This window comes from Balaenoptera borealis (genome assembly GCF_965194805.1).
Source record: "Balaenoptera borealis genome assembly, chromosome: 8".
In the NCBI taxonomy this organism is placed as follows: Eukaryota; Metazoa; Chordata; class Mammalia; order Artiodactyla; family Balaenopteridae; genus Balaenoptera; species Balaenoptera borealis.
Genome location: NC_138865.1, coordinates 90,883,483 through 90,899,901, shown reverse-complemented (window position 1 = coordinate 90,899,901; position 16,419 = coordinate 90,883,483). Strand labels below are relative to the sequence as shown.

General features: G+C 38.2%; 2 protein-coding genes across 12 annotated transcripts in view; one reads left to right on the top strand and one right to left on the bottom strand.

Annotated features, from left to right (window-relative positions):
* INVS (inversin) overlaps window positions 1–10,826 on the bottom strand; it is a 158,296-nt gene extending 147,470 nt beyond the window's left edge. For 5 of the 7 annotated variants that reach the window (XM_082403825.1, XM_082403822.1, XM_082403823.1 and 2 more), the window contains exons 1-2: window positions 10,638–10,826; window positions 7,587–7,716 (exon numbers count right to left, since the gene is read on the bottom strand). In XM_082403825.1, the coding sequence (XP_082259951.1) occupies window positions 7,587–7,692 (106 nt within the window). In that variant the 5' untranslated portion in view covers window positions 7,693–7,716; window positions 10,638–10,826. The remainder of the gene's footprint in view (window positions 1–7,586; window positions 7,717–10,637) is intronic. The other 2 variants (XM_082403827.1, XM_082403828.1) reach the window with 1 other exon arrangement.
* Window positions 10,827–10,977: 151 nt separating this feature from the next.
* Window positions 10,978–16,419, top strand: part of ERP44 (endoplasmic reticulum protein 44) — an 85,082-nt gene continuing 79,640 nt past the window's right edge. Inside the window, exon 1 of one of the 5 annotated variants that reach the window (XM_082404119.1) lies at window positions 10,978–11,227. In XM_082404119.1, the coding sequence (XP_082260245.1) occupies window positions 11,209–11,227 (19 nt within the window). In that variant the 5' untranslated portion in view covers window positions 10,978–11,208. The remainder of the gene's footprint in view (window positions 11,228–16,419) is intronic. The other 4 variants (XM_082404118.1, XM_082404115.1, XM_082404116.1 and 1 more) reach the window with 4 other exon arrangements.

Sequence of the window (16,419 nt, the reverse complement as noted above, 5' to 3'; positions counted from 1 at the left end):
CTTCTGGAGTGAAAATGATACTTACAGAGAATATGCTGTAGTAAAAGCTAGTCTCCAGTTGTCTTTCATGATTAACGGCTACTCTCTACCAGCATCTTATTTGTTAGCGTTAAGCAAAGAGAGTAGTACTTAGTATTAGCAAGATGATGGTAATTCATATTATAATCTCCCCCCCCCAAGCCCACCCCAGTGAGATTCTTCCTTGGAAGCTTGAGTAAAGGAGAGGATTTAGGACCTGTGGTCACAAGAACAAATGTGATAAATGGAGGCAATCATCACACATTGGGACAATCCAAACTGATTAGGTTTCTCAGGGCCAAAGTGGAGTCAGAACCACGGGGGTAATAGGTCACTCTACCTCCCAGGACACCAGTTGCTCCACTCTTACCAAGTCGGCTGTAAGATACGGGGAAACTTCAAGCCTTCTCTTCAATCCCTGACATACTTTGCTTTTGTGTGACGGGTATTTATACTTCCCAACAGAGAAGATTTAATTGGGTTATGTCACCACCATCCAATATGTTGTGCCTATAAGGAAAACTTCTGCACCTGAGGTAGCTGAAAGCATGTATCCCCTAGTCATAATTAGAAAAAGCAGCACTTAGTCTCACCTGGGTCCTGTTTTGAGTTGCTTTTCGGGGGATAGTGGTTCTATGGCTAGTTTCTGAGTGGTGAGTGTCCCATTAAGTTCTGAGCTTCCTGAATGAGAGTAACTGAGAAAGGCCTGTTTCTTTATCTAGCTACCCTACTCCCTTCCTTCGTTTCCTCAGTTACAACATTCAGCCAATACCTGCCCAGTCTCCACCATAGCTTATTTTGATGAATGAATTAAATGATTTATTGTTTGTGTCTGGTAACTGCAACATGTTATACAAATGTGGGGCTTATGATGTAAACTAGTATTCACTGGATGGCAGTGCATTTAAATTTGCATTCCTATCAGGAACAGCTAATATAGGATGCAGCTGGCTAGTGTGCTGTGTTGTTTTAATTATTCCGGCAACTGTGGAGGTAGCCTCTAATCCATGACCAACGGGGGCCAGCATTCTACTTGGGCTCAGTCTGAACATAGCTCAGAAAGCTGAGGTGGAACCATGATTGCGCTACTGCATTCGGTTATTTTAAGGCTAGTTGAAGCAGAAGAGTCTCTGTATGTATGTGTAGAAACCAGAGCTCCAGCTCTAGCAGTTAGAGGAAATGACTGTCACTTGTAGTGACAGTTGTGCCACTCTACACAATAGCTATGGCGCCATACTGTCCAACACAAGTAAATCCAGCATTCTCTACTGATATCTTATTTGCTTGTTCTAAAATGTTACCTTTGTGTGGCATCAAAGATGCATTTATCTGTTTTCACCTACTTCATACTTCACACCTTTCATATTGTCACCATCATCTGTGGTCATTTAAAAATATCTGCTTATTGTAATAGAGGCAACATGGGAACAATGGAAAGAAGATAGGATTCATAATCCAATGACTTGGTTTGAGTTTCAACCTTGCATTTATTAACTATGCAACTAAACTGCTTAACTTCTGAGTCTCAGTGTCCTAATTTAAAATGAGAATAATAAAAATAACATGGGACATATTATATTTTGAGGGTACTTGAGATTTTAGAAAATATTTTTACATATCTCATTATCATTGTTGAGGTATCTTAAATATCATTTACACTCATTGCTACTTTGAAATTATCATAGTTGTTAGATCTGCCACTAGATCTTGCTATTTACTGTGTTAAAAAAATGATTGCAAGTATATTGCTACACCATAATTTGAAAATACTTTGATAACTGTATTTCAGTACAGTTGATTTTCTTTTGATTCTTATTATATTATAGTTAAGCTCTTAAAATATATATTTCTGAGAAGGGGTCCATGAAGTTCACCAGATTGCCAAAAGGGCTCATAGCACAAAAAAAATTCAGAAAAGTTCCAACTAGATAACCATTAATTTCATCTGTCAAGGTTTAGACCTAATCATCTTTCTTGTCTTTCTCATTCTCTATGTACTCATACATACGAATGTGCATGTATATGTAGACATATCTACCCACACATGGAGGCCCCATATGTTAGTGGTTAAAAGCATGGGCTTTACAATCAGTCTTGCAGGCTTCAATCTCAGTTCTGTTACTTATTAGACAAGTTACTTAATCTCTCTGCATCTCAGTTTCCTGACCTATGAAATGAGGGAAATGAGAGTACCCCAAACTCTTTGTGGTGTCTTGTTATTAAATGAGTTCATAAGTTACAAAATGCTTAACACAGTGCTTATATAACATAACTTTATGAATGTTGGCTCATTTTATTGCTATTATTAGTATGGATGCATATGCATATAAGTATATTTGTAAATACATGTATATAAGCAAGCATTTATAAAACATTCAATGACCCTAACCCTCAGTGACAGGGTTGAAGTAAAGGAAGAAGGAACCTGAAATAATGTCACTGCTCTACCACTTATGAGGCTCCTTGCCACACCCAACTACTGTGTTGGGAGATGTTATAAACAAAGAGAGACAATGATTCAGAGAGATTTATATTAGTGTAGAACATGGACAGGCCAACAAAAGTTGTAGTAGAATCAGAAATGGTGCTGCTTGGTCACTTCACCACTGCAAATGCCCCAAACACTGTTAGCAGTAATGCCAGTAACCATCATTACACAGTGAATATTTACAAATTATTTTGTTTGGTTTTCACAAAGAAAGCAGCATCATTTTTTTCTTAGCATTTAGAGCTTTTCATTTTGAGACATTTCTGAAACTATGTAAGATTGGATTATTTTACAGGAAATTCAACCTGATATAATAATAGTAATAAGGTTCTATTTATTGTCTACAATGTGTCAGGTGCGATGCTAGATGTTTTACAGTCATTATCTAATTTAACTGTTCCACAGGCAAAGTATTATAATCTGTAGTTTACAGATGAGGAAACTGAGGCTCAAAAAGATTAAGTGGTTCAAGCCAAGGTAATATAACTGATAAATGACAAAGCCAGAATTCAAGACTCAGGTTTATCTGACTCTAAGTCTATAACCTTTCTACTACATTACATTGTATAGTATTAAAATGAATCTACTAGAATATATTATCAACGATGTCTCTGGTATTCAATTAAATTACTTGAGATGGATATTACAAGAAAAATCTACTTATGTATAAATAATAGTCATAGCATGTAAGGATTTTACTATGTATGTTTATGTTTTTAGGGCCCAGGACTGAGCCCTAATTCATCTGAATCTAGGATGTAATGAGTTATGTTAAAACATTAATCCATTGTATTACACTAAACACTAAGAATTGCTACTAAAATGATGTCTCATTCAGGGAAAGCCTCTTCACTCCTCCTCCTGGACAATGGGCAGCACAGAAAGTGTTCGATTTAATTAGTTGTGTATGTAGAAAGAGATGCTCATCTGTTTCCATGGAGTCAAACACATCACGACATACTTCTCCATGGAAACAGAGAAGGGAAAACAGAAAATGCTAAAGTGAATGAATTCACTGAGCAATTGGTGAGCAAAGATTGAAGAAAAAATATAACTCATTTGTAGTACTATGTGACTAGTTTAGAAAAGAGAAATAGCATATATTTAGAGATAGTCACTCTCGTGCTATATAAAAGAAGGTACAAGATGCATTGAAATTTAAGATGTATCTTAATATTAAAAAAATAACACATTATTTGATAGGAATATACAAATGTTAGGAAATACCACAGAGCAAAGGTATTATTGTCTTTGCACGGAAGACAAAAATGGCAGAATTCTTAAAAGGTGAACAGCTCAAAGTCAGTAATGAATAAGGGGTTCCTTAGACAAGATGATAGAAAACATAGGGGACCAATTTATAAATACATTTATCAGCTCTGTACTGGTTTCACATCATGATTGCTTCTTTGTTTCTGAGGAATTTTTTCTTTGGGGATATAAATTTATAGGAATATTTCAAGTTTTATTATGTAATACATTAATTTATATGATTGAGCCTGTATAAGTGTTTTGAATTTACAACATACTGCACACTTTGTTCCCTTTGAAGATTATATTTCATGTTAAAATAATAAAAGATTTATTTTATAAGATATGTTTTCTTGAGGAATTCTGACTTAAATAAATTTTTTTTCCAATGGAATTTAGTCCTCACTTGTCTCTCAATTCAATTCAACTCAATTCAGATTTAATCTCAGCCCTCTAGATGATTATAGACTTCTTCGGAGGAAAGGTACTTAAAGAATGATTATAATATTTATTTACTCCTTCAACAAATATTTCTCATGTGGCTACTATGTGCCAAGCACTGTGCTGGATTTTGTGTATATAATGATGAACTAAACAGACCTAGTCTATACTCATGGAGGCTCTTAGCTTACAGAGGAGAGAGACATTAAAATAGTCATACATATACACACAGAATTACAATCTGAGATACATTTTGTGAAGGAAAACTGCAGAGTTCCAAGACAGGACACCATGAACAGATTTCACTGAGAATGGATGGGCAGAGCAGGCCTCTTTGAATAAGTGACCTTAATGCTGAAATATGAAGAATGAGTAAGGGTCAGTCAGACAGAGAATGGGGAGAATAGTATTTCAGGCAAAAGCCCTGAGATGGAAAAGGGCTTACAGATTTGGGAAATGAAAATAAAGCAGGTTTTTCTAGGAAGAGAGTGGTGAAATGTGAGGTTGGAGAGGGAAAGAGGTACAGGTACACTTTCAAATTTTATTCCAGGTATAATGGGAAGCAATTAAAGAGTTTTGAGCATGAAAGTGACATAACTGAGTACACAATTTTTAGTACAAGTAAACATGGAACATTTAGCCAAAAAAGTCCAGAAAAGGCAAAGCTAAACTATCGTGTTTAAGATATATAACTAGGTGGTAAAACTACAATATAATTATTACTGTAAACATCAAGACAGCAAATGAGTCCAAGGGGGAGGGAAGGATGCAGTGGGGCTTCTGGGGGAACAATGTTCTGTTCTTTGACCTAGTGATGATTACATGGATGTTTGCTTTATATTTTTGTTAAACTGAACATTTATGTTCTATGGACTTCACTATATGTATATTTCAAAATAAGAAAGCATGTTTTATTTTCTTTCAGAAAAATATGGATTGAGATAAAGAAGTGGGGATGAGTGCAGGTGGCTCAAGAGGCTTGGTTTTGGTGACAGAGGGTGATAATTGTCCCCATATCCATTCTCTCATTCTTCTTTTTGGGAACTGAACACCCTGAGTTTTAGCTGGCCATGATGCCATCCAGGGAGAGAGAGTTTTTTTTAGCCTCTTTTGTCCTAGGTGTGGCTCTAAGTCCACCCACTTCCAGAATGACAAATTGCTATTCTGCACTCTCTCCTTCCCCCTTCCTGCTGGCTGGGCTGTGACTACAGTGGAAGAATCTGCCTTTGACCCAGAGATGGAAGCCACATGTTGAGAATGGCAAAGCTAAGCCCTAGCAGCATCCCTGGATGATTTTATGAAGCAGAGATGTTTATCCACCCTAGACTGCCCACTTACCTTTGTACTGTTATGAGAATGAAACATAACCTCTATCTTATTTAAGTCACTGTTATAGCAGTTTAGCCCATGTACTGATACACTTACACAAAGGAAAGTTGAGAGATATGGTAATACCTAGAGGGGGATGAAGGAACAGAGAAGGGATTTTTAAATAATGGAGACAATAGAGCATGTTTAAATGTTGATAAAAGAATATAGAATAGAAGAAAAGGTTGATGATATAGTAATCAGAGGTTTAAAAAAAATGGAACAAGATCCCTGAGAAGATAGGAAGGAATATAATACAGAGTATGTGTGGAAAAACTGATCTTTGACAGAAAGGGATATTTGCTCTATTTTAGCAGGGAGACAGAAGAAGATGGGTGTAGCCGTAGGTTGATTTGTAGATATTGGGCTGAAAGATGAGGGAGTTCCTATTTAGTGTTTTCATTTTTGGTAAGAAGCATAAAGCATTAGCAGAGAAGGGAGGGAGGGAGAAGCGGCAGTCAGAGTTTTGGTAGAGTGAGAAGATATGGAACAGTAATTATGGAGAAATGTAGTATGATGAACAGAGACTGCTGAGCGCCTTTTTGATATGGGTAGTCTTAAATTTAGGGTGTTACAAATCTTCCAGACAGGTTAAGTTGTTCAGGGCTTGGCAGAGGTAGATGGATTAGGTCCATCCAGAGCTGGGATTGCAACAGCCAGGCGTAACAGATGAGAAGAAACGGGAGTTTTTCCAAGGGAAGGATTTTAATAATAGACCATGGAATCAGGACTGAATAGGGACGAAAGTAAAGACAGAAGGAGACTGATGGTCGAAAGTGGAGAAGATAATGGATTGGGGGTCTCAGTGACATTGAAAAACTATTGTTCTCATTAGCAAATGAGCTGGAACTAATAGAGTTTTAGTTGAATGGTGGATGTTTGAATGAGTGATTCAGAGGTGGTGGAAGATGTCAAATTCCAAACAGTAACTGAATGTAGGTAGCTGAGGTAATGTGAGGCTCACATCTCTGATAGAGAAGAGAAATCTTTACAGAGAATGTGGTAAAAGAATTTTGTCTTTGAAGATGAATTGGAGTTTGTTTAGTAGAGAAGAAGGTAAGGGGGTAGAAGGTAGAAAAGGGGAGAAGGAACAGATGTATAGAGAAAACTAAAGACAAAATTCATGGCATATTGAGGAATAGAAAGCCTAGCCAGCGGTTAGGGTGCATGGGTAGAAGTTCCTGGAGAAACTGGAAATGTAGGGCGAAAATAAATTCTGAAAGAATAGGTATGGAAGTTCAAGTGGTGTTGACTTGATTTTAAAGCCCAGGTTGTCAATCATAATGTCACTAGACACCAGTATGTATAGAGATTACAAATAACAGAAATTTTTATTTTATTTATTTTCTTTAGGACTAATGACTCGTAAACATGTGGATTTGTGGTTTTTACAATTCTGGAATATTCTTACCCACTGTCTTTCTCCTATTCACTTTATTCTCTAGAACTTCTCTAGAAAGTTCTTCTAGAACCTCCATATTGGACCTTTCTCTCACTATAAGATAGGGTGAACACAATCAATTTCAATCAGTTGAATCAATGATATGGAGAACACCGAATCAATTTTAAATCATTAGTAGAAACTAACACACCATTGTAAAGCAATTATACTCCAATAAAGATGTTAAATTTTTTTTTAAATCATTAAAATTTAAATTATTTGTAAACATTAGTACTTTGGGTATATATTAAATGTTATAGCTCACTATCCAATATCTCATTCCAGATCTCTGCTGTTACAAAGATGAATTAATTCTCTTAGCACCTTAAAGTACATATCCAGATTCAATGCCAAACACACAGATATTTCTCAAGTACTTTTCATCTAGTCTTAACCTGTATTTTTAAGTTTCAGGACTTAATTTCTTTCTTGTCCAAGTCCTGAAACCAAATATAAATAATAATGTATTTCCATTAAAATGTGTATGTAAATTGAAAATTAAGACTAAGATTAACAAACTTCCTTAGGACAAAGAGTTATTTTTAAAGTTTCTGTACTTAAGGGGAGCTTGGAGCTTACCTATGATAAGCTTGTGAAGAGCACCCTTATCTCCATTAATAGCAGCAGCATGAACTTGGGATGCTAATGAGGAACCAGGAAAGAACAAGTTCTCTGACCTGTTCATAGTCTTCTCAACAACTGGAACAACCTGAAATGATGATGCAACCAATAAGTATCTGTAGGAAATCCATCTCATCAGTTCTAAATGGGTACGTTATAAACATGGTTTACTAGAAATATTTCACCAGGATTCAAAAAGTCTACAGTCCTAGTCTTAGAATTGCCATAATGGAGTAAATTAGGTGACCCTTTGTACAAGTTGCTCATCTGTAAAATGAAAGGATTAGATGTTTCAAGACCCTTCTCAGGGGCTGAGAAAAAAAAAAAAAAGGCTGAATATTTAACATTAGACACAGGGTCCAAAAGTCACAGTGACTTGCTAAGTTAATACAGGTGATTTGATTCCACATAATACTAAATATTAGAATTGATATTGGGAATAAAGGTGATGACCAAGCCACAAAATAGGTATGATGTGAACTTAATTGTCAGGTTAGAATTACCTAGATTTAAGCACTAAATTAGAAGGTACCTCATTCTTTCTCTCATGCCCACAAAAGGAGGAATTTATATTTGTTCTCCCCTTGTGTCCACCAGGGAAATATACCTAGTTAGAGATCTTGACCTTAGGAACTTAACTTGGAAACCACATCATTAGGATAAACCATGTTTCATTAAGGAAAAATTTTGCTCTGACTGGTAGTCTCATGTGGTCTGATAGAACCTTCTAGAGATGCATTAGCTGCATCGGAAAATAGTGAGTTCCTTATCATAAGAGTGTTTAAGCAGAGGCTGGATTATGTCAGAAATGCAGCGGGAAGAATTCAAGCATCTGATGGGAAGGAAAGAGGGGTAGTTTCATCAATGATCTTAAACTTCCATCCTAAAGCGAAGATGCTATATCAAAGTTCCAAAGTTGAATGCCTACAAGGATCAGGGAAGTAACAAGGGCAAGAAACACGGGGAGTCATGGGGAACATGGCAAACTGGAGCGTACATACCTATCTAAAGGGAGCAGCTGTTAATTAGCTACAGTTAGTATCTGCAATAAGGGTAAGCAAGCCCTCTTCTGATTTTACCAGAAACTGACACTCCAATCTCTGTGACTCCCAAGGATCTGAGAGCTTTGTAAAATAAATTTATCACAACTCATGAGCTAGTACTTGGCTGTCATTGATGAAGATTTTTGGTTCAAGCTCTGCCTTAGAGTGAAAGCATTTTCTTAATTTTGGTAAAGTCAGCTCTTCATGGCTTTATTTTGCTGACAATTTGAGTTAACATGTTGGCAGAAATTATGGGCGTTTTGAGAGACTCTGTCATGTCTGAGCATGTCTGTCATGTCAGAAAAAACAGTCATATGCAGGATTATATTAAAATGACTTGAAAGAAGCTACAAAACAGGGGTGGAGGTGGAAACACGGTAGAGGAGTAATTGCACTTGGGATCAAGATCCAGTTCTGTTAATAATATGGAGTGAACACTTAGGCTACCTCAGCTCTGCTTTTCTGTAAAATATGAAACATGAAATTGGTAGACCAGGTTGATCATTCAACAAGTTGAGTGCCAACTATGTGCTAGGCACTGTACTGAACTCTAATGCCCATCACTTTAGATTCTAGGTAATCAGAGTTTTAGGCACATCAGAATCACAAAAAACTTTTGAAAATAAACTAAAAATTGTATCTGTTATAAATTGGATTGGCCAAAAAGTTCGTTCGGTTTTAAGTAACAATAAAAGACATTTTTCATTTTCACGAATAACTTTATTGAAAAACGTATTCACTAACCAAATGAAATTTTTGGCCAGCCCAATATATTTATATATACTTCATCTCATAATTCTTAGCATTTAGCACAGTAACAGGTGCTGTTGTTCAGTGAATGTTTGTTGAATGAAAAGTCATAGGCTGAGTGCTAAGTCCAGAGGGTGAGCAGGGTCAAAGTTTAGTTTCTTGGAGTAATGAGTTCATATTCATGAGTCTCCGCTCTTTTTTAATTCCTCATTTCTATCTCTCTGTCAGAGAGGTCGCTGAGTGGTATAGAGATAAGAACACTGGACTAAGAGAGAGGAGACCTAAATAAAAATCTTGGCTCCATCACTGTTTAATTTTGTCAGCCTGAGAAATCCATTCTTTAAGGTTCCCCCTCCCCTTTTTTTTTAAGCTCAAATGCATACATATTTTTTTTTAGCGCTAATGCTTTTTGTAAATTTTTTACAGATGAAAATCAAAACCACTTTCTTAATTATGAAATGCTATACAATGCAAAGGTATAATCATCATTAACTAATTATAGAACAAGTCAGTGTAATAAATGCTCTAATAATTAAAACCATAGAAAACTAGTGGTGCTGTAGTCATAAGCAAAGGAAGAGTAATTTTGATTAGGACCAAATGGTTGGTTGTTTGGGACGTTCTCAGAGATGGCGACATTTGAGATGGCTATCCAGGTAGAGAAGGGGTTAGGGCCATTCCAGGCAGCAGGGAAGCTGAAGCAAAGGCAAGGAGTAGGGAGAACCACAGAAGAGTCAAATGCCTCACGGCTACTTAGTTGTGATTGTGTGGCTACAATTGGCGGCACGTGTACCTGGCTGGGTGTTAGTAGATGAGGCTGGAGAGCTAACGGGGTCAGCCAGGTTGTTCCTCAACTGCTTTGGCTAACGAATTTTTAAAATTATCCTGCAGGTGTGATCCATGCATTAGTAGCAATCACTCTCGCGCTGAGCTTTTCAGTTTACAACGTGCTTTCCCAGTCCATCCCACATCTATTCCTTACAGGAGCCCAAAGAGACAATTAGGGGTAAGTCATTGACACATTCCACTGAAACCCAGAGGGGTGGCTCGGGCTTTATAATGCAAGAATTAGCGCAGAGAGAAGAGGCAGCAGGCGAGGAGGCCAGTGATGGGAGGTTCAGGCCACAGCCCAGGACAGGAGGGTCGTGAGTTTGAGGCAGGGGCCAAGCAGTGCAGATCGATAGGAGCCTCCCCAGCCAGGCCCCCTCTTACTCACCCTCGCCTCCTCCAGGACTCACGTCCTGGGGGCGGCTCCAGGAGGCACGACCCCCGCTGGGCCGCCCCTCCTGCCAGGGCAGGCCACTACATCCGGCTGGGACAGAGCCCACCGCGCTGAAACTGGTGGAACCCCTCGGAAGGCCGCCCGAGACTCTCGACCGCACAGCCTTCTGGGAATTGTAGTTCCCGCCCTCCGCCCTTTCTATCCCACAGGGCCCCGCGCGCGGCGGGCTCAGTGGACCAGGGCCGAGAGCCTGATGGGAAAAGAGTTCTTGGTGCCCAATGACGTGCTCTTTGAGAATGGGGCAGGACTACATATTCCGATGTGCTCCGAGGTAGGCAAGACCCGGAAGTGAGGGTGTGCAAGGCCTCTCTGGAAGTTGTCCCGGGTGTTCGCCGCTGGAGCTCCGGGTCGAGAGGACGAGGTGCCGCTGCCGGGAGAATCCTCCACTGCCGCCGGCTCCCGGAGCCCGGCCCTTTCCTAACCCAACCCAACCCTGTCCAGTCCCAGCCGCGGACCCCGGCGTTACCATGAGTCCTGCCGTCTTCCTATCCTTACCCGACCTCAGATGCTCCCTGCTGCTCCTGGTGAGTGAGTGAAGGAATGACAGACCCTTCGACAGACATTCTTTCCTATCTTTTCCCCTGGTGGCGAGGAGTGCACCCTACCCCGCTGCCTTCATTCTCGGCATCCGTCCGTCAGCTTCCCAGGCCCGGGGTTCCCGAGGCCTGAGAAACGACGGTCGGAGGTGGGACCTATAAACCGGAGATTAGCCCTGGGAGAAGGATCTGTGGGAGGGTCACGGCGAGCAGCGCCCCTTCCCCTGGAGTTCGGAGGTTGTTTCAGTCCAGAGGGGTCATGGACTTGGTGGTAGCCTGAGTACAGAAGGTCGGGGCATAGACCTACTGTTCCCTCCCACCCCCTCTTTTTGGGAAGAATGTGAGGCCGACAGGTGCTGGGGTCTTGTGCATCTCGCTCTGGAGCCCTGAAACGGTGCCCGGGTCGGCGGAGCCCTCTGTTGTGGCTTGATACGATTGGTTGGGAACCCGGAACTGGAAATTGGTTTGGTGTCCACTGGGGGAGTAAAGGTTTGAAGGGTGGAGGCTGTGATTACCAGAAAGCCTCAGCTCAGAGCCTCCCTCAAATCTGGTTATACCTCCCGAAATTTAAGCAGAGTTGTTCTTCAGTGCTCCTGATTTGTGAATGACCAGGTTTTCTGCATGCATATGCACTTATTCCTTAACTTCCTCACCGGCTCAGCACCATCCCGTCTTGTAAAGGAATCTTCCTCCAGTCCCTCTTCCTCCAAAGTACATCTTGAGGGTGCAGCCTAAGTAATGCAGGCTGCAGGTCAAATTGAGACAAAAGTGAAGGACTAACTCCATGTGGTAAAATGATGTACCTTTAATTGAGCTAGTGTTATAATACGATATTTGAAGTACTTTAATTGTAGTAGGTTTTTAAAAAGCTAAATTTAAGGTGAACACTAAGTCGAAATCACTCTTGACAATGTAAAAAAATATAATTAAATGACTCAGAGGAAGGCATATAGCTGGTTACCGGCAGAACTGGGATTTGAAGCAGATCTCTTGACTCGCAGTGCTTATTCTGCCATATCACGTTACATTTTTAATATTTGTGTTTGAAATAGTTTCTCTCTCCCTCTCCCTTTTCCCTCTCTCACCATTTTCCCTTCTCTCCCCTCTCCTTCCTCTCTCCTCTCTCTTTTCTTTGTGATTTTCAAGTCATGTTCAAAGGCCTTTGAATATTTGGACCTTTTCAGAGGAAAAGTGCTATAAATTAAGGGGAATGTCAAAGTACTTTTGAGAACTAAAAGTTGCATATAAACATGGTCATGTTAAATGATGAAGTGTCTTAATGGGACTTCTTATAATTATATGGTAATGAATGGCTTCTCTATAGAGGAAAATACTCTGTAGAGAGCTGTTTCTTGGTAATTGCATTATACTCTGTGGCTCTCTTCCTTCTAGAAGTACTGGAATAATACTCATTGTTATCAGAGACCACTTTCTCTTTAAGGATAATAGATACTAATCTTTCCATATCCATAAACATGGCCTGAATTATGAGTTGTTTACCAGAAATTACTTTTAGGTTACAAAAAATATGAAGGGCAAAAAATCTTAAGAGATTGGACAGAAAAGTTGAAATACTGAATAGGAAAATGACATCAGATGCACTGTTTGGTTGTAGAGCTAAGTTTAAGAAGGAGAAAAGAATTTATTTTGAAATAACTCATGCTTTTTATAGAAAACCTACAAACCCTGTTAAGCATAAAAAAGTTTTTTCTAATACTTTTAAAATCTAGTTAACATTTTGTATACTTATCTCTCTGAGTAAATGTAGAGGGATAGAAGACATTTTAGAGAATACCTGTAAAGGTTAGTAGGCTGGAAAATAAAGCCCAAGAGAAGGTTTAGTAAGCCAGAGTTACAAGTCGAGCTAGATTCAGTTTGAACACAGTATTTACCAAAGTAGTTTTAATAGTCATATACCAGTTAGCAAATATTTATAGAACATCTGTCTGATCACAGTTTGAATTACTTATCTAACTAGCAGTTCTGTTCTAGTGATGGAAACTGCTTACTCAGTATCCCACCTGTCTAAAAATATACCCTTTATCTTCTCCAATGTACTTTCTTCCTCCTGCCTCCAACTTCCCCTCTCAGACTTCAAGTTTATTCCCTCCCACATACAGCCATTGAATATCCAAGTTTCCCCCTAGCTGAGGTCATTTTTTTCCTTAAATGGCCTGCTATAAAAAGCCATATATTCTCTTAACACAATAATTTTTTTTTTCAGGTAAACTCTACCTCAGCCCTAAAGAACTAGATCTATTGAGATTTAGTGGTGTTCATAAGATAACAGCAGAAACATAAAATCCTAAACTTCTGCAGGCAGGTAGTTTTTTTTTTCCCCCTGATCTCAAAAGCATGTTGGGACATATCATTCTATGCCTAAAAAGCCTTTCTGGGATGGGTAACTAAACACAGAAGTTCAATGTGATAACTTTTTTTCCCCCTGAGCTTTTATGTGTAGATATCTTTAAAGTCAGGGTCTTAGAGAATGAGTTCTTTTATTTCAGGCTTGCTTTTTGAAACACCCCCATTGCCTTTAAATTATTTTTAAACTCCACTGAATTTGCAGCATGTCTTGGACAAAGTGCGGTAGTATAGGGGTGCACTGATTTTGGATAAATCAGAAGAAAAATTTGAGTCACCTGGCAAATGCAAAGAGGCATAATTCTCCTGATACCTTTTCTGTACCTCATGAATATTTATTGTTTCTGTAACGGTTTGAATTGATCCATTAGATATGTGATTACAACTTTAGTTTCTGAACTGTATAATCTCTGCCTCCGTAACTGTTCATCATATTTTGTGGATGATTGGAATGCTGGAGACAGCAATGTTTCTCTGCTAAAACCCCATGTATATAATGTCTGGATTGGGAAATTCCTTCCCAGTTGTGTGCTCTTTTAAGGAGAGCTGCCTGAATCAGAGGAAAGCACCTGGCCAGATGTATCTTGGCATTATCTTTTCATTTTGCTATGTGACAGTCATTACTTGGCAGCTTATAGGATAAGTTAAAGGTACATTTCATTTATCACTAACCGAAGAATCAGTTACTTATTAATTAGCCCTTTTCTGCTTATCTTTCTGCCTGAGATGGGTTTATTCAGGATTAAAAGTGATCATTTTCCCCTTAAATTAATTATTTCTTAGCAGTTGTTCTTCCTGCATTGGTTGTGTACAAGAGTTTTGAAAAGCTGAGATAAGAGAAATAAGACTAAATTGGAATGAAGTTGTCTGATATAGCCTAAATAACCTTCTGTGGTTCAGAGGTTTGTAACCTGCTCCAGTTGCTTTATTGAGAATGCTTTCTTGTTAATCTCTTAATGGTTTATGTTTATAGATCATAAGTTGTTACTAGCTCTGATTGCCTTGTGCCTGGACATTAAGGCTTTTACCATTATTGCTCCTGGTTTGTTCAGTATGTATAAGAAGCCAAGAAGAGTTTGCTTAGGAAACTAAGTAAATCAGAGAGCTAAGTAAACATTTATTTAACTTTATAAGTACTTTAAAAATAAGTACAGTAGAATTCAGAGATGTCAGTTTTAGCCATTAGTGCCAATGATAAATACTGATTCCTACCTTCAACAAGAGTACTTTTGGAGACATGTAGTTCCATTCATAACTCAGTGAGTTATTTATCCTATTGATATGACTTGCCCCAGATCAGTGGTTTACAAAACTTGGTGGCTCATTAGAACCGCCTGGGGCAGTTTTAATACAATGATGTGTAGGCCCTATATCAGGCTAGTTATATCTGTGGGATCCAAACATTGTTCTTTGTTTGTTTGTTTTTAATTCCCAGGTCATTTGTTTTTTCTTTAGTATGTCTCTCTAAAAGATAAGAATTAAACAACAAAGGAAAAGCCAGAATACCATTATCACATCTAGAAAAAGTAACTGAAATTTCTTTATGTCATCAAATATCTAGTCAATGTTCAGATTTTCCTGACTGTTTCAAAGAAAAAAAAAATTTTTTTTTTAAACAAATTGAACATTCAAAGCAGGAGCCATATATGGTTCATACATCCCAATAGGCTTATATGTCTCTTATAAAACTTTACAAATCTAAAGGCTCACTCTCCATCTCATTTTTTTTCCTTGTAATTTATTGTTGGGGAACCTGGGTCCTCTGTCCTGTAGAATTTCCCACATTCTGAATATTGCTGATTGGATCCTCATAGTGTAGTTTCATGTTTCTCTGTTCCTTTTGTTCCCTATAAATTTGTAATTAAATTTTCGTGGGCTTAACCATCAACTCAGTGTATGGTTAGGCATTTGTTTCATTTAGCTTTCAATTTTCAGGTTTTTAAAAAATATCTTCTAATATATAATTATGTAAAATTTACTGCTTCCAAAGCAAATCTTTAAAGCAAACTATGTTTACAGCAGGCTAACTTCTATCCCTGTCTATTCTACTGTCTTAACTTCCTCCTAATATAAGAAACCTTTAAAATTAAAAAAATTTTTTTTTAATTCTTCCGTTTAAAAAGAAAATGTAAGCAATCTACTTGTACTTATATATGTGTATATTTGTTTCTCCCTCCCCTTGATAAACTCTAGCATATTATTCATACTTTCTCTGCCCACCTCTTTCTCTCCCCTTTTAAACTCTATAAAGTGTATCCTAGAGATCAGGATAGAAATATTCCCTATTTCTTTTAAACTGCTTATTGCTCCTCTGGGTAGATGTGCTACTATTGTTTCCATTCTTTTGCTTTAACAAATGTGTTACTTTGCAAAACTACTTTTGCTAGTGTATCTTTGAGATAGATTCCTGTAATTGAAGTTGCTCAGGCAAATGGTAAATGTATTTGTAACTTTGTAGATGTTGCTAGATAGTGGAAACTCCTCTCCACCTGGAGTTTTGCCGTTTTGAGTTCTCACCAACAATGTAACAGACTTTTCTCATATCCTTGCTAATAAGGTTGATGTCAAATGATTGGGTGTCAATCTGATAGGTGAGAAATGGTATCTCAGTGCATTTTAACTTGATTCTCTTTTCATGTGAGCTTTTTTATGTGTAAAGGCCATTTGCATTCTTTGACACGGAGTTCTTAACCCTTTATCTCCTTAGTTGATCCAAGGATGCAGCCAGATTGAGAAGCACTGGAATATATTACTCTATTCAGTAATATTTCTGATGGGTTAAAACTTGTAAAAGCCTTGGAAAAGATGTCTGATTG